This window comes from Cervus canadensis, chromosome 9, assembly GCF_019320065.1.
Source record: "Cervus canadensis isolate Bull #8, Minnesota chromosome 9, ASM1932006v1, whole genome shotgun sequence".
NCBI lineage: Eukaryota > Metazoa > Chordata > Mammalia > Artiodactyla > Cervidae > Cervus > Cervus canadensis.
Window position 1 is genome coordinate 69,030,214 of NC_057394.1, and position 18,563 is coordinate 69,048,776.

General features: G+C 34.2%; 1 protein-coding gene across 4 annotated transcripts in view; it reads right to left on the reverse strand.

The window, feature by feature from the left end:
* Window positions 1–18,563, reverse strand: part of INTS6 (integrator complex subunit 6) — a 78,968-nt gene that overhangs the window by 9,735 nt on the left and 50,670 nt on the right. For 3 of the 4 annotated variants that reach the window (XM_043477434.1, XM_043477433.1, XM_043477436.1), the window contains 7 exons: window positions 15,701–15,884; window positions 10,343–10,468; window positions 8,805–8,959; window positions 4,711–4,863; window positions 3,740–3,872; window positions 2,755–2,849; window positions 939–1,049 (listed from right to left, as the gene is read on the reverse strand). In XM_043477434.1, coding sequence (XP_043333369.1) covers window positions 939–1,049; window positions 2,755–2,849; window positions 3,740–3,872; window positions 4,711–4,863; window positions 8,805–8,959; window positions 10,343–10,468; window positions 15,701–15,884 — 957 coding nt within the window. The remainder of the gene's footprint in view (window positions 1–938; window positions 1,050–2,754; window positions 2,850–3,739; window positions 3,873–4,710; window positions 4,864–8,804; window positions 8,960–10,342; window positions 10,469–15,700; window positions 15,885–18,563) is intronic. The other variant, XM_043477435.1, reaches the window with a different exon arrangement.

Consider the following 18,563-nt stretch of genomic DNA (forward strand, 5'->3'; position numbering starts at 1 on the left):
ATCTGAACTGGTAAAGGCTAAAAATAGTTTCAGTCTTTTATAAATTAAGTATTTATCACATTTTAAAAGAACATAAGAAATTAAAAACTACTTAAGTTATGTAGTCTATGTCAGTTGCTTGGTAAACTGAACACAGCTTAAACAATAACGTCTTATGATTTTAAATCATCGCAATTCTTACCTTTTGGAGAAAAATCACACAAACACAACTTTGATTTATTAACACCCACTACACTGAAACCATGATATGTTAGTTAATACACCCTAAATAAAAATTCCCAATTCAGAGGTGATATAAAATTAGAAAACAATCTTATCAATATCTACTTAAAGCCATTATTACTAGCACATAACTAAATGCTCACAGATAAAGCAAACAGCAATATTTTGACTCTTCTAACCTACATTTCAATTAGCAGTTGAAGTAGAGATGGCAAAAGTACTGGAAAAATTATGCTTTATACAATTTTAATAACTTGGCAGTCAAAGGGTATACTGCTGGACTAATCTGGTATCTACTAACATGACTTATGACCAAAATGACAAAATTCACTATTTTTATACATATTTCAAAAGAAACCCTCATTTTTAAAGAAAATGCTATAGGTTTTATAACATAAAGCAAAAGAAATTGATTTAACTAAGAAAAACAAATTTCTAACAAATTTCCCAAAAGAAAACATAAGGAATGTTCACATACAAGGCAGCTAGGATCACATTAATACAGCAATTTTCACAAACTAGAAATTATTATTTGAAATTATCATTTCAAAACATAGCATACCATGCACTTGAGAATTATGTTAATATATATGTGGTTTTAAAACGTAACCTATTAATATAATTCTACTAGAACCATCAAGAACTAGTATCTGGCCTATTGACCACCTTAGCCAATACCATTCAAAATACTTAATGGCTCTATTTCTTAACATTACCTGCTGACTCAGTTTTTTGAGGTATGAAATGACACTGTAACTAAGTCCATATTCCATACTGTCTGCTATTAGGTTAGGTGCTCCCATCATTCTAACAGCTTTCTTCAAAGGCTGCAGGAAAAAAAGAAAATATCACACTCAATCCTAAGCTTGTCATAAATTTATAGCCATGAAAAGTGAAAGTGAAAGTCGCTCAGTCATGTCTGACTCTTTGTGGCCCCATGGACTATACATACAGTCCATGGACTCTCCAGGCCAGAATACTGGAGTGGGTAGCCATTCACTTCTCCAGGCGATCTTCCCAACCCAGGGATCAAACCCAGGTCTCCTGCATTGCAGGCCGATTCTTTACCAGTAGAGCCATGTATGTATTGTCAATTTTGAAAAATTCACCCCTGCGAAACCTCTCCTTTTCTTCAATAAGGGTCACATAATCATATCTGTACTTCATTAAAATGTTTGTCAGTGGTATAAAAGGCAGTTTGAAATACTAAACAAGGATTAGAGGCTATAATAACAACCCCCAGAGTAAGAAAGGGTGGAGTCTTGGACTTCTTAGTATCATCTGGAAGAGGGCAGGAGACACATTGCAGATGTAGATTTGATAGAACTTGGGTGGTAAGTGAAAAGAGGAGTCAAGGATAATAGAAGATTCTTACCTTGAATAAGGATAGACTAACTAAGAATAAGAAATACTTTGTGCAATGAAAAATGTCACTGCACAACAGTCTAGCATATGTGAATGGGAGAGAGTCAAAAAAAAGATGACAGCCACCCACTGACATATTACAAAGTGTATAAAAGCACTGGTGTCAAACTGGAATCAAATCCCAGACCTGATATTTAATATCCATGTGGCGTTGGCTAAATCCCCTCAGATGCTATGAAACATGAGCCAAACATACGCAGTAGTTCATATTCCAGTGTTTCCTCCTTTCCCCTCTCTTACACAGCTGGTACTATCTGCTAGACACTCACAGTTTTTCTCTTACAACTATAATATATGATTTCAAAGCTTAAGAAATTAATGTTATTAGAGACCATTTAGAAAGATTACAGTCGAATACTACGATATTCCTGCAGTAAAAGCAGAAGTAATGTTTTAATAAAATGTTCTAGAAGTTATTTTTCACAAAGTCAATAAAGTAATTACTTGCCTGGAGAATCCCATGGACAGAGAAGCCTGGGAGGCTACCATCCATGGGGTTGCAAAGAGTCAGACATGACTTAGCGACTAAACAATAATGTATTTAATAATATATGTATTACTGGTCCTATTGTGATACACTAGGTTTCAGGGAATGTTTCTTGAGATTCAGAGAACAATGCAAACAAACCTTTTTTTGTACCTATAAGGAGAAATAATTATAAAACTGCAATTTAAAAAGGTTAATTGTAAAAGTTTAAATTCTAAAGCCAGCTGCCTGGGATTGAATTCCTGACCCTGTTCTTATTAGCTGTGTAGCCTTAGATGAATTGTTTAATTTTTTAGTGCCTTAGTTTCCACATTTGCGAAATAGAAACAGTTATTTCTGCCTCGTACAGTTTATATAAATTAAATGAGGTTAACACATGTAAAGTGCTGAGGATAGTATCAGGCAGGCCTGGATAAGCATTATATATATTCTCACCATCATCATTATTCTGCAAATCACTGAAACATTTCTTTCTCATTATATTTATATGGGTCATTTATAAATTTTTCATGATATTTATTCTGTAACAGCAATAAATAAAACCTTTAATACCTACAGTAAACTATAAGCATAATACAAAATCTTATAATAAGTTCTATTTTTAACAATAATATTCTTACCCCAAGATAGTAGGGAGGCATCGTCTTCAAATAACTCTCAAATGACTGTCTCCACTTCAGTGTTGGTTTTGCCTTATGGACCTTAAACAGATCATCTATAAATGAATGCACGATGAGAAGAAACTGTCATCAGTGTTTTCACACATGAAAACCAAGTCAAGTAAGTTTCATTTTTAAAGTTTGCTTTCTTATTTACAAGAGAGAGAGGAAACATCCATTCTATTTTTAACAAAATTAAAGGTGATAAATGTTTGGTTATGACATTTTTGAGTAGTAATACCACTTTAAAAATAAAAGGGTGCCAATTAAGGTTTCAAATTAAATGTAATAATAAAGGTAGAATGAGAAAATACACAAAGAAAATCGAGATATGAAACAGACAGGAATACAGAAAGTATACATGAACACATACCTACTAATATTTTGTCTATTAACCTTTAAGTCTGGTGCAATTCCATGAAGGAAAAGATGGCTTCTCCAATAGCACCCCTCAAAAAATTACAGCCAAAGGGTCTCCAATAAACTTTAGGCTTATCATTATTATTTAGAATATTATTTTAGAACAAATTCATTCACTAAAAAGTTTGCCCAAAGAAAATTCTTAAAAAGAAAATAGTCAGCTCTAAGAAATATGCTTCTACAAAATATCTTAATTATTTACCACATACAAAATCTGCATTACTAATTCTAACTATGTAAGATATCTAATTTGCAAAAAACTTAGAATAATTTAATTTAGAAACAAAATGTAGTATCTTCAATAGTTTGTAGAATCAAAGGTGTTTGACACTGATTTCATATATCAGAAACATGCAGAGGTTGCTATAAACCCTTAACAGCTTCAATATTTTAGAATATTAATAAAAATCTTCATTAATTTCCAGAAGACAAGAAAACTCAGAAAGGGAGGGATGTTCGCAAAGATTGCTTTTAGGAAAATTCACACGTATGCTAGGCCACAGAGAACATGACAAGAAGGACTCACCTAAAAGGGGAAGGAGGACTGGGTAATTGTAAGGCATCACGAATAAGTTGACACAGTTGAGTGCTGTACTGGCTTTCAAGTAACCAAAGGGATGGCCAAGTTCACTGTATTTTGCACTATTGCTCACATATACCTGTTAAAAAGGAGTAGTTAAAAGTTCACATTTAATAACCTTTGCAGAATGTTATATAAACCATGGATCCAATTTGACTTTTTTTAAAACATTAAAAAAAAAAAAACATCAAATTAAATTTTTAGAGGTTCTAATACTGAGTGAAGAGCTGACTCATTTGAAAAGACCCTGATGCTGGGAAAGATTGAGGGCAGGAGGAGAAGGGGATGACAGAGGATGAGATGGCTGGATGGCATCACTGACTCAATGGACATGGGTTTGGGTGGACTCTGGGAGTTGGTGATGGACAGGGAAGCCTGGCGTGCTGCGGTTCACAGGGTCGCAAAGAGTTGGACACGACTGAGCGACTGAACTGAACTGAACTAATACTGAGTGAAATTAAGTCAGACTGAGAAAGACAAATACCATGATATTGCTTACATGTGAAATCTAAACAAAAAGGCTACTAATGAACTTATCTACAAAACAGAAAGAGTTATAGATGTGAAAAATAAATTTATGGTTACTGGGGGCTAAGAAGGCAGGGAGGGATAAACTGGGAGATTGCAACTGACATATACATACTACTGTATATAAAATAGATGGAACTTACTGAAAAAAAAAAAAAAAAAGATGGAACTAATAAGGACCTACAGTATACTATATAGCACAGGGAACATTACTCTGTAATGGTCTACCTATATGGAAAAACAATCTGAAAAGAGAGGCTATATATATATGTGTGTAACAGATAAACTTTTGCTGTACACCTGAAACTAATGCAACAATGTAAATCAATTATACCTCAATAAAAATTAAATAAATAAATTTTTAAAATCACTACAGTCTTTCAGCTTACCTGCCAACATGTCTGAGGAGATTTTCTTTCCAGGATAAACTGAGTCAGCGGTGAAGGTTCCAACTCGTATTTGTCAAAAGGCAATTTGTCAATAACCATCGGTTCACAGTCTGTACAAGAAAACTTCACTACAGGATGAGATGTACGAGGTGGCTAGAAGGCAAAGTCTTATTGTTACTCTTTCACAAAGTACCAGAAACAAACTTTTCGTATCCCTCACTGTCAAAGTTTACTCAGTTTCTCAGTTTCACTAGTGAGAGTTTAATTTACTATCAAAAGCACCACTAAGCTGAAAGATAATACTTAAAAATGTAATGCTTAAACTATCAATATTTACAAGAAAAAACATAAATAAAACACTACAAAATCTGTACAGGATTAAAATTTTTTAAGTCTTAAATTCATCAGAAAACTTAAATGCAGTATTTTAGAATTAAGTAAGTGCTCATTAATTTTTACATCTGACAAGCAGTTACTGTAATTAGAAACCTTCCTAAGGCCACAGTTGTGGCAGTTTAACTACCTGATTTCCAAACTGATGATGCACACTGATCAGTACAAGGTTTTATATATATACTTGTAAATTATTAATTTATAGGTTTATAATATATACCAAAATACTATTAAAAAATAGAAAAAAGAAAACAAATAGAAGTTCTACTGGTTTCCTTCCATATTCCAGTAAACTACTGGTTACCCCTATGGTAAATATGCCCCACTCTGGAGACCCTGGTTCTAGAGCTGCAAAAACTGCAATACTTTTAAAGAAGAAAAAAAAAAAAAAGCATGTTACTCTATTCCCCCTCTTAACAGTCTCCTTCCTAAAAATCTCACCAAAAGAAGACTGGTGAAGAAAATACAAGCTATGAGGAAATACTGTGAAATTTCATAAATATAAAGGACTCCTTTTAGCTTCAGTTACTATCTATCAATACATACACTGGTGGCTCCCAAACGACTGTCTTGGGATCATCTCTCACTTCTCTTCATGTATCCAACCACCTACTGGACATAACCTGAATTTTCTATAGGTCCCTCAAACACAGTATTACCCAATTCATTATTTCACCCCCAAACCACATAACCCGTTCTAAAAACCTGGATGTTACCCTTAATTATCTCCCCCTTACCCTCCATACTTAACTGTCACAAAGACCTAGATTCAGTGATACCACAAATTCTAAGTCACTTAGCAAACACATAAATATGGTGCAGATGCTCACTACTTTAGATACTACCCTCTGTCAATGTTAAATCCTCATCTCTCTGAAAATTTATCTTCTATTTCTTACCACTCTAATTCATGCCTTCATTTCGTAGACTAGATTAGTACAACTGTATATTTTTAATTAGTATCCCTAATTAGTCAGCCCCCTCCAATCAATCCCATGGCCATGAAATATAATCATATAATTTTCCTGCCTCAAATTGTTGAGTAAAAGTAGCATCCAATCACCTAAAAATAGGGCCAGACTCTTTTGGTTTTTTTTTAAACAAAGAGCGTTGACCGTATGGTCCCTATCTGCCTTTTAGCCACCACCCCACACACACCCCGTGCTGCAGCCTTAGAACAACTTGCAGTGGCCCAAGCAGATCACTGTCTTTCATGCCCCTGCGTTTCAGGTTATCCCTGGTGCTTTACTGTGTTCTCCCTTGCATAACGCAAACAAAGTTCTGAAGTCTGAACTGCCAAGTACCAACCTCTAAGAGGCCTCTTTCCTGACACACTCTTACCACGTACCCCAAACCCACACCAGGCAGCTAGGTACCACCTCATCTGGCCTCTGCTCCGCCACTCTGACAGGCAGCACACTGGACTCTATGACGTTTATACGGCTGACCTTCCTACGGAAAGTTCCAGACGGGAAGCACCATGTTTTAACTCATCATCTACTCCTGTGCCTGTCACGTAACTGATGTAACAGCTTATTGAATCAGTCTATGAAATTTATGGGGTTTTTTTGGATGAAAATATTAAGATCCATTTAATATCCAAAATAATCCTATGAGATAGGAGTTATTATCTTTATTTAACAGATGGTAAATCGAGGCTTAAAGAAGATAATTAACCAAAGACACATGGCTAATAACTGGTAGAGCCATAATTCAAATTCAGAACCAGTCTCTAACAAATCACATTTAATTTCGGTATCAGTACCTCTTTTTTTTTTTTTCAGTACCTCTTATATGAAATCCTATTGTTTATAGAAATTTCATTTCCCCTCTAATATCCTTCAGTTACTAAAATTTGCCAGTTCTTTCCAGTATCTCTTTTTTAACATTCTCTCTTCCATCATCTTAATTCAAACTCTTACTAGCTCTGTATTGGGCTTCCCTGGTGGCTCAGATGGTAAAGAATCTGCTTGCAATGCCAAAGACATGGGTTCAATCCCTGAGTTGGGAAGATCCCCTGGAGAAGGAAATAGCAACCCACTCCAGTATTTTTGCCTGGAGAATTCCATGGACAGAGGAGCCTGGTGGGCTACAGTCCACGGGGTCACAAAGAGTTGGACATGACTGAGTGACTAAGCACAACAGCTCTGTGTTAAGTGAACTATAGCAATAGTCCTCTAGGTGAACAGCTTACCTGCCAATTCATCTCCTGATTCTGCTGCATATAATAATCACCAGATTAATTTTCCCAAAGGAACATTCTGTTAAAAATGTCTTCAGTTCTATGAACCCCACTGAGAAAAGCTCAAATTCTTTAACCTTGCATGTAAAGTCATGAGCAATCTAGTTTCTTTAATAACATTCTCAATGTCCTACAGACATATTATGAACCAACTATCCTCAGATACTTTCCATTCCTCTAAACTCACCTTGTTCTTTCCTACTTCCATACTTTCAACATTGTTTCCTGTTCCAACTAAAATCCTACCCACGTTCCAAAATCCTCTATGGCTTGTAATAATTTGCAATAGACCACTAGAGTAATATTAATAGATAATGCTTGTGATACTGGTTTTGGATTTCTTCCTATGCGGACTCAACATGTACCATATGTACTACTGTAGGTGTTAAATATAATTGAATAAACAATAGAATATTTCATACAAAAATGTTCTTTAAGAATTCTGAAAGGCTCCAGAAGAGAAATTAAAATGACCAAAGAAATCGAGAGCTTCTCTAAGGCCAGACTAAAAACCTATGATGGTTCAATCAAAAAAAAAGGAAGACGATCTCTCACTGAAATGTATAAAACCTTTATTTCATGTACTACTTCATTAAATCCTTAATGAACAAAGGCAATATCATAGCTCTTATATAGAATAAAAGCAAAAAATTATCCTGAAGAGTTGATACAGATTTAAAGTATAAAAGATTTCAAGGAGTTTAACTTAATTCATAAATGATAGCCACATCAAACGTTATTAAAGACTACTTAACGATCTTTGACATAACAATTCTTATCTTCCAAGGATAACATCAAAAGAACCACTGTCAAGCTCTCCCACAAAATATTCCAGTGTCCTCCGAGTTACTACAAAAAAAACGAATCTGGAAAATGTGTATTAACAAGACTGAATAGATATTTGTCTAAATTTACCCTATTATTATAAAAACCATATAGTGAATACTGATAATTCACCATGATCACTCAACAAGCCACTGTTACTAAAAATAATTCCTATAAATAAGACCAGAAAATCTTTTCTATCTTAAACCTCCAGACTGAGAACACTGAATAGAACTGAAACTATGCAAATCAACATGAATTTCTAAGACTAAGTCCTAAAAGGCTGCATGGAAACCATCAAAATTATTTTGTAACCCTTCATTTAAATTCTGTATTATGTCCCTGAGAACAAATCCTTATGTTATTTATATATTTAGAATATATATCTATGATTCTGTAACAAGATGCCAATAATAAAAACATAAGCATAACTTTAGATTCTAAAGGAAACCGATGCCTTTTTTCTATTATTTTATACTGAACAACACAATATACTAAAGCAAGTAACAGCTTATCATAGCACTTGAACATCTGTCTAATTCCTATACAACAGCCACACCTTTAACTGACAGTAGTACTTAAAGCTAGTATGAAAAGCAGTTACTATTATGAAGTCACAGTCTCTGGTACTTACTAGTGTTGGAGAATTTTGATCTGGCCAAAAAGATTCTGGAACAGGCCAATGACCTATAGGAACCCCAGTTTTAGGATTTGGTCTGACATAAATGAGTTTGTGACAACTATGCCAAGGCTGAGATCCAAAAGGTCTTGATATATCTGGCTGCCCATCTATAGCAAAGAAATTTTAAAAAGTAAATATCATTAAAAGAAAAAAATATAAGAAGTTAAACTATGTCTAATATTACTTAGTAAAAATATCTTAATACTTGTTCAGTTCTGGATTTTCCTGTTTTTCTTAAATGGTAGAATACTATCATGACTAAGGCTTTAACATTTAGATTTGATCAGAATTCACGAGAGGGTAACATCAGCAAATTTCAACTCTGAGTTCCACATTTGAAAGGAGATCCCACAGCATCCTTTGCTTGCCCAATGAGAATACATAAAACATACCTCATGGTAAATACTTGTTTAACGAATGACATGTTTTCCCCCACCAGTTGATAAGGGCAAATAATCAATTTTTTCATCATCATGCTCAGCTTAGTAAATACTAGGTAACTATGGCTAAGTAAGTATTTTTTAAAAATCATTTTACCTAAAGCCTAAAAACTAGAACAAAAGTTTAATATATAAATCCAGATTTGAGGCACCTACCTTTAATCTAAAACAATCCTAGAAAATGGTTAACTCTCTTCAACAGTAAAGTAAACATTTACTGAGTGCCTAATCTAAGCAAAGTCCTAAAATAATTTTAAAATAAATATATTCCATGTCTAACAATTCTTTAAGGTTTGTTTTTTTAAATCAGACACAGCAATACAATTTATATAATCTTTCCATCTTCGGCTCTCATCTCTATGACCTTTCTCTTCTCCCAGTTACCCACTCCACTGCCTTACCTCTGCCAAAGTGTCATTAACGACTTTCTAATTCTGGTTTTAAGCTATGTCGTACAAGGCAGAGGGTCCAGATGTAAGCCGTCCATTGGTTCTGGCAAAACTTCTTATACCCTCTGGCTAATATAAATAGTTCATGATCACAGAATATTAGAATAAAGCCAGGCAGGACTCAGCTAGAGTTAAAAGAATCAAGTTGAATAGCAAAGGCTGGTTTCTCATTTTTGGAACCACACCAACCATTTGGTTCTGATCAGTCTGATCTTTAGTAAAAACTATAGCTAAAGAATTAAATAAACACCTAGGGCTGAACACTCTTGTGAATCAAGGGACATGGGAGAGGCACATACACTGGAGAGAGTCAATGTTACAATACTAAAAAAGGAAATCCACTATTCTGTTAATGTTTAAAAAGGGTTTTAGCTCTTACAAATTATCAGCCTATGAACCAACATAAAAAGGCAATACGACCAAACCACTATCACACAACCTTGACTTTCCTATTTAATTGTGCCACTTTACCAATAGCTCTTTTGTCATCTTAATAATCTGGCCTTGTCAATGTTAAAGCCAAATCATAGTTATTTTTCGGTTCTAGCTGAATACTTGATAAAGCAAGTTCAAAATGTCTGTAAGAAAATGACAATAATACCTTCTACAGGGGAAGGATCTGGTCCTGCTTTCTCAAAGTTTATTACTACCCCACTTTGTACTTTCTGCACCAAGGATTCTAGACACTGATTAAGCATTCTTGGAGAACATACAGAGTATGAGCGGCCTGAAACAAAAAAAATAAAGTGAACTAGTTAGTTGCAAAAATTCCTACTTTAAGCAAAAAAGAACCATAGTGGGGTTTTTGACAATACTGATTCACAAAAATTCAATGATAAAGTTTGGACTTTTCATTATCTAATGGAAGAATAACAAAACAAAAAAAGTTATTTCCAATCAACAATTCCATTTTATGAGAATATGTAAGTTTTTTCTTCTAATTAAAGGTACACAGAAAATAAAAATATTAATAGTCTGAACAAACCACAATGAAAAAAATCATTACATATATACAATGTCTATCATATGAAATGAAATTTTTTAAAAAGTATATATTTAAATATAAAGAACTATTTTCCAACTGAGTTCCAATATAATTTATCTTTACTACACATATTGTGGTAAAGTATCTGGTAACTAACCCCCCAAAATCTCACTCCTGCTGAAAAAAAATATATCACTAAAAATTAATGCTAAGGACATAGAAGATTTCAATAATTATTTAAGTGATCTCTGCTGGCAGATACTGCATATATTAAATATTTGCATTTTAATATAATACACAGTAGCATGTGCTTTTCTGAATTTCATTTGGCTAACATACTTAGAAATTACCTATCTTAAATGAATTTTCCTCTTGAATATTTTACTATAAAACTTTTAGTTCAGAAGCATTAAAATGATAGTGATTAAGAAAAAACACCAGTGGAAAGACTTAACAGGGATTTTCAATAAATATAGCCAGATCTGTGCTGTCCCATACTGCAGCCACTGGCTGTATATGGCTATTGAGAACCTGAAACAGAGCTAGTCCAAATTGAGATGTACAGTAACTATAAAAAACATACACTTCATTTTGTAGACATAATATGATAATATGAAATATCTCAGTAATTTTAAAACATCAATTTCACATTGAAATATTTTATATATGTTAATTTAAATAAATGATTCTATACAAATTAATTTTACCTGTTTTTAGGGGTTTTGTTGTTTTTCTTGCTTTTTTTTTTTTGGTCACACTACATGGCTTGAGGTCTCTTAAGTTTCCCCAACCAGGGATTGAACCCAGGCAGTGAAAATGCAGAGTCCTAAGAACTGGATCACCAGGGAGTTCCCTACCTGTTTCTTTTCAATGTGACTACTATAAAATTTATCATTATATATGTAACTTACATATTTATATGTTCTGATCTGGACCAGTGCTTAAAACCATGACAACTAAAAATCTTTAATCAAACATTCTACAGTGTTATTTGTAATAAGCTTAACATGGAAAAATCCTATTCCTTAACAAATTCAACCAATTACTACCAAACATATTATTATACTTGATATATCAAATTACTCATATCAATTTAAACTTAACACGTGATTTGCTAAAGGCTACTCAGAAAAGAGGATATTAACATTAGGCAATAGTGTGATTCAACTCCTCAGAGTCAGCTCTACTTAGGAAAACAAGTATCATGTAACAAATGGTTTACCTGGATGCAACAATGAAAGCCGTAATTATAAAAATACCCACCAATTACCGAGTGTCTGTGCACCTGGCACTATCCTAATCACTCTGTTATATTAATTTCTCTAATCCTAGCAACAATCATATGGGTTACTTTCTCCATTTTACAAATGAGAAAACTAAGGCACAGAGGGATTAATTTATCTGTATTAGTTAAGTTAGTACAGTAGAGAAGCCAAGATTCAAACACTTACAAGGCATCAGAAACATTCATCTGGATATACCACCTTCTTCCCTGAAAACCATGATGTTAATTTGAAATCAATATTTAAAATAAGAAAGTTTATATGGAACTGAAAGAATTGGCCAATTAAAAATTCTTCGAGTCAATTTAAACACACACATAAAAAGGCTGATCTTCTTAATAAATAAGGTATTTAGGAGTATCTCAGTATCTAAACACATTTTGACGATGTCAATAAAAACAAAAGTTCCTAAATATAAAATTGTGGCAATCCTCTACACTTCTCTAACCTGTGTCATCAACTAACTGATTAGGAAAATATACATAAGTAAGTTATGATCTTAGTATGACATAAAATTACTAACAAAGATATTTTATGAAAATTAGAGAAAAAGTAAATAAACTTGAATCACTTAGAAAAATAATAAAAATTCATTAACTCTTTTCAAAGTTAAAGCAAATTTAGACATCTTTACAAAGTGAGCCCACAACCTATGTCATGTTTCTCTTATTCTTTATGTCAAAACTTACCTCTTGGAATGCTTGATAGTTTGTACTAAAGGATAAAGTGTCTAAGATCACTCATATTTGTGAGAAAAACACACACTTTCAAGCCAAGAAGCTGGTTCACTTATGTTTATGTAGGGTCCATAAAAAAAGAAAAAAATCTAAACACAGCGATAAAGTGAAAAAAAAAAAAAAGAAAACAAAACTTTCTTCCTAGATTAGCATTAGGATTTTAGCTAATAAAATGGATTAAGACACAAAAGTAGTAATTCTAAGTTGGGCAACAGTCCTATTTACAGAAGTTAAGAAAGTTAAATTTATTTAATCTAGAAAAGTCTTACAATTTTTATATAATGCTCTTTTTATCCTCAGTACTTCCACCAACATGTCTATTAGGTATTTTTAAAATTTGATATCATCCTTGTGCCTTCCCCCAATCTGCTGCTCCTCCTGCGTATCCATCTCAGTACATTGCATAGCCATTCACCTCCAATTGTTCAAACCAACTGAATTACCCAGAAATCATCCTTGATTCCTTCTTCCTTCATTAACCTCAGTCTTTCCTTTCCATCAGACCACCTCTCACCATCTCCGAACATAAACACTTGAGATCAAAGTACTATCATCTTTCCTGGTCTCCCTGCTTTCATTCCCACCACTTTACAGTATATTCTCATCTAGCAGTTGAAGTGGTCTTTCAGAGACAGAAATCAGATGTCATCTCCTATAAAAAGCCCTCCAATGACTTCTCATCACACTGGGAAAATAAATAATATTTACTACAGTCTAAAAGGCTATTCACTATTTGGCCTTTGCCCACCTCTTGAAACTAACCTGTTATTCTCTACTTTTCCCTACATAAGCTTCTAGCCATATCAGCCTTCCTGTTGCTCCCCAAAATACAGGGCGGGATCCTTCTCTTACTATTAATTCTTTTACAGAGATCTTCGTATGGTTTACTCCATTATTCAGAGTTCTGTTCAAATGCCAACTGGTCTTACTGCAGTGATTATTTCATAATTTATACAAATATCAAATCATTGTGTTGTGCCCCTGGAATTAAAATGTTGTATCAATTATACCTCAATTTTACAAAGGAGAGAGGGTTGATGAAGATGCTACAACAATCATTTTAGAGGGATTAATATTTTTAAGACACAACTAGGACTGATTTAATTCCCATTCAAACAAGTGACTTTACATCAAGGTTAGAGATATGCAAATATAATTTATAAAAGAATAATTGTTGCTTTCTTTAATTCTTTAGACAAAGAGTATAATAATTTCCAAGGACATACAGTATTTTAAACTGATTCAAACTGGGGTATGCATATCCTTTAGGTTTATGGTTAAAATAAGTCACCTCCTCAGAAGACTTTCCAGGAATACTCATTCTCTGCCTCACTACCCTCTGCACCCTCCTCACCCTGTTTCTTTATTTGATAGTAAGCAGAACTCTCTGAAATATGATTTATTCATTTTACATCATTTTATCTGTCATACAGCCCAAAAATGTAAGCCTTCTGTCTATTGCTCCTGCTGTATTCCCATGATCAAAAACAGCTAATTGGCATCGAGTGAGTATTCATTAATTACCTGATAATAAAAGAAAAATGCTTACAATGACAATTATATAATTTTTAAGGTATACATTAAAAATAGAATAAAATATTAATCAATCACTTTGGCAACACATGCAAATTTCATTCCAATTTTTCCTTAATGAACATAAATTACTCTATAAAGGAAAAAATAAAATGCACACACACTACTCTTATCATTGTTTAAAAACGCACAGAATTGTTAACAATGATTGCATATTTGGACAGTACACCACCAGTGGATATTAGCTTTTTGGTTATTTTTACTTTTTTGGTGGTTTTATCCTCAAAACACTTTTTAGTCAGCATTCATTGAAAATAAAGGAGAGAGCATACTATAAGAAAACGAGTGGCATTTGAGCAGTTTCCCATTACTGCTAGCAGGAGCATGAAGAGAAGCAAAGTTAGAAGAGGTTCACGATATATATTTGTGGAAAGCTCCCTAATTCTTTGACCAACAACTAAGGTTTCTGGGTCACTGAAAGATATCCTCAATGGTGATTTCTGAATCTTTTAACTTATCTACTTCACATACCTATCTATGTAGGGTATTCTTTTTCATCTGTTAAATCTGCAGGCTTCCAAAATCCACAAAATACTAGAAGAAAGGCACCTAAAATATTAATTAGACCTTGTTTTCCTTTGACTTACATAGCTGGCTATGATGGAATCTCAACAGAGCATTGACAGTGCATGTAGACTATGCCACAACCCAGGACACCAATGAAAATAGTGGTACGCCAGACCTAGACATTTTACCATTAATTAATTCCTTAAGAGAGAACTACAATGCACCATGAAAGCAAGACTACCATGCTTGTCATATATACTATGAAGTCCTAAAGCATGGACAGTGCTTGGTACACAGTAGGCACTCGATGCTCATCGATATGAATTTAACCCACCTGTTAACCAACTCCACCATAGAGAAGTTCTGAGTCTATTACATCTTCTGTTTCAAGAGTTTCACGAATGTTCACTTAGCACAGCCGGTTAAGAGTTCACTACCTGTTTTCCTCTAACCTATCTCACTTCCTCTTTGCCTCTGGGTAAAACTGTACTTAACCAGGCATTAATCATTACATGGATAATGAGGTGATTCTTAAAACGTTTTGTCAGAGAAAATAATTCTATGGCATTTGTAAATCATTGGCAATCTGTAGATAATAAGTTTAACAACTTCAAATATTTGTATTTGCTATGGTTAGAAAAAAATTATCATGCATTATCAGACCCAACAGTATTTGCATCTTATTCAACAGATCAAAGACCTTCATCAATGTAGTTTTAAAACCATGTTATGTCTAGTAACTTCTAATAGTAATTTGTTAAACAAAACAAACACGGAGTTTTTGAAATGCACATTTAAAAACATTCAGATAAAACCTGCTTAAGTCACTGAATTATTGCCAGTAAAAAACTTACCGCCTGTCACTTCACACATTGGTGTGATTGCAGAGTCATCTAAAGGCACACCTGTCAACTGTTCTGATTCTACGGACATCGTCCCCGGCAACCGCAACACTAATGCAAAGAGTCTCTGATCCCAACGAAAAGGTTCCTTGGTCAATTCACTTCCAGGCAAAGGAGAATTAAGAGGTAAATGGAGCTGAAAGGGGAAAAAAAAAAAAAAAAGATTTCCACACACTATGTCTCCCAAAAAGGCTACATTTATTACACTTACTGTAACTACATCATGAGTCTCCTATCATTCAAATAAGCTCAAAAACAAAAGCTTTTACATATATATGTGTGTGTGTGTGTGTGTGTGTATACATATGAAATAGCATGTAAGATATTATTACTTCAATTTTCTTAAGCTTTACTTTGAAGACCTTAATTGAAAAAAATAAATCTATTTCTGTAATGCTTTTCAGATTTCAGTATAACTCACCACTAGGTGCTGGGACTGCTTCCAAATTAATTGTTTCATTTAATCATTAAAACAAGCCTATGATAAATATCTTAGGATTCCTATTTTCTAGATGTAAATTAAAAAACAGGTCTCAGAGAGAATAAATGATTTGGCCTCCTGAATCCAAATCAGTGTTTTTTCTATCACACCACACCTCAAATGTTTCCACAGTTAAATGATTTAAATAGGCTTCATTTCATATGAAACATAGATCTTCCCAAAGCATCTGCTAAAACTAAATTGTGTCACTCCAGTTATACTGTAAATGTACCAAAGGTAATGTAATCCATCTAAGTAATGGTAGAGGGTTTGGGGTTTCTTGCATGTGTTCTCTCCCCACCCCTCTAAGACCTGCTCAATCACAATCTAAGATTCTTAAGAAATCTAAAAAGCTTCAACGTGATTCTAATGTGTACCTCTGTACTAACAGAGTCACAAGGTACCAGGAGATCCAGACCTTAGTCTCATGCATAAGTAAGTGGGGACAACCAGACAGTATGTGCCTCATGATGGAAGGACACAACATTGAAAGGAAAGAATAAAGGAAGGAAAAGTTGGATCTGAATTTAACCAAGCCTTCAGTTCCAACCACCAGTTTACTGGTAGTCCCTCAGGGACTACTGAGGATACAGGATCGACTTATCCAGCACCACAGAGAGCAGTCAGTCAAATTCAGAATGTGGGGCACTCTACAGGACACATGACCTGGTTTCTTCAATGAAACCTGCCATTGGGCAGGAAACAGCAAAGAATGGGGGTGGAGAGGGTTGCCAGAACCATTAGAGAATAAGAGACAAAACAAGAGCAAAGATTTTTGAGACAACTGGGAAAATTCAAAATATATATTACTGGGATTATTAATAACATTTAAGTGTGATAATGATACAGTGCTAAGGAAAACAAAAATCCTTATCACTTATAAAAAAAAATTTTTTTAAATGATATGAAATCCCAGATCAGTGTACACAGGGACTGATTTATTCAAATACTGGAGTTTTCTTTAAATACAGAATACATTTTAAAATATCACTTCCAAATTAATTGCCAGAGTTTATACTGTTTTTGTCAAAAGCAAGATGACTGTATCGCTTATAGCCTTTCTAATTCTGACCTCAAAGATTTCTGAACTTGATAAATTAGGGGCTGAAGTCAGTCTACACTGACTTAAGAACTCAAGTCTCTTCACTGACTTATATTAAACCATTAAAAATAAAAAATCAGATTCAGTTCTAAGAGAAGAGTTCCTAGTGAAGCTCTACTAAAATGGCACCTCTCTCCACAAGACTCATGCCAAGAGAACCTCCTGCAAGATTCCTCTATCAAGTCAGCCAAGACTTCAAGCCCATGGCCAAGAGTTGTGAGCTTTGCATCTGGCACTGATCCTACTCTTAAGACAGAAGTTAGAGACGCTCAAAGAAATCTGGGCCAGGATGTTCCCTGAGGAAGGTTTTCTAACCTTAAAGGTTCTGTGACACTTGCAAAACAGCTTGGGAACTCCAAGCCCTTGCTGCCATCAGCTGCCACACCCTGCCAGAAGATAAATATCAAAGCACCAGTGGCGCTGGAGGAAGAAGGTTTCAACTGTTAGTGCAGGAGCTCTGGAAAGTAACAGTATCTGGCCCTGGCTCAAGAATCCAGTGGCTAACAGCACTGTAGAGACCCCATGTATAATGGTGGATAGGACAGTAGACCCCTACCATGTACATACACTCCCACCCCTCATCAGATAATAATGAGCATTATCTGTTTATTGGCTACATAATGCTAGATCAAGAATGTATTTCAAGTAAAACAAAAAACCAAGAAGGGTCATGAGTATATTTTACACATAGCTGTATTAATTTTATAAACGTGTCAAATTTTTATTCATTTTTCTATTTCTTATTACTTCTGCCTTCTCATATCACTACCACCCTCATCACCAAAGAGGAGGGAAAAAAATTCCCCGTAACTGAAATGTACTAGTAAAATAGTAAGGAGTGATGGCAAGCAAACAGGTACAGGAAAAAGATAAAATGCTTTAGCTTAAAAAGTGAATACTCAAGAGGGCTGAATTACTTCAAACCCAAAGTCTACAGTTCAAATTCTAGCAATGTCTCATAATCACAAAGGGAGGTCTTTCTGAATATATGGAAAATCAAGGCAAAGAGCACATAAATCAAGTAGAAAAATATAAAATCAACCATTAGAAAAATGTGCAATAAATATGAATAAATAATTCCCAAAGTTAAAAAAGGGCTAAAAAGAAAGAAAAAAAAACCCAAAATACCCGAGGAAACCCATATGGCCTATAAATATATAAAAGAAACTCAAATACACTGATCATCAGGTAGGTAACACAACTTAAAGGCGAGATGCAAAATGAGACACCAA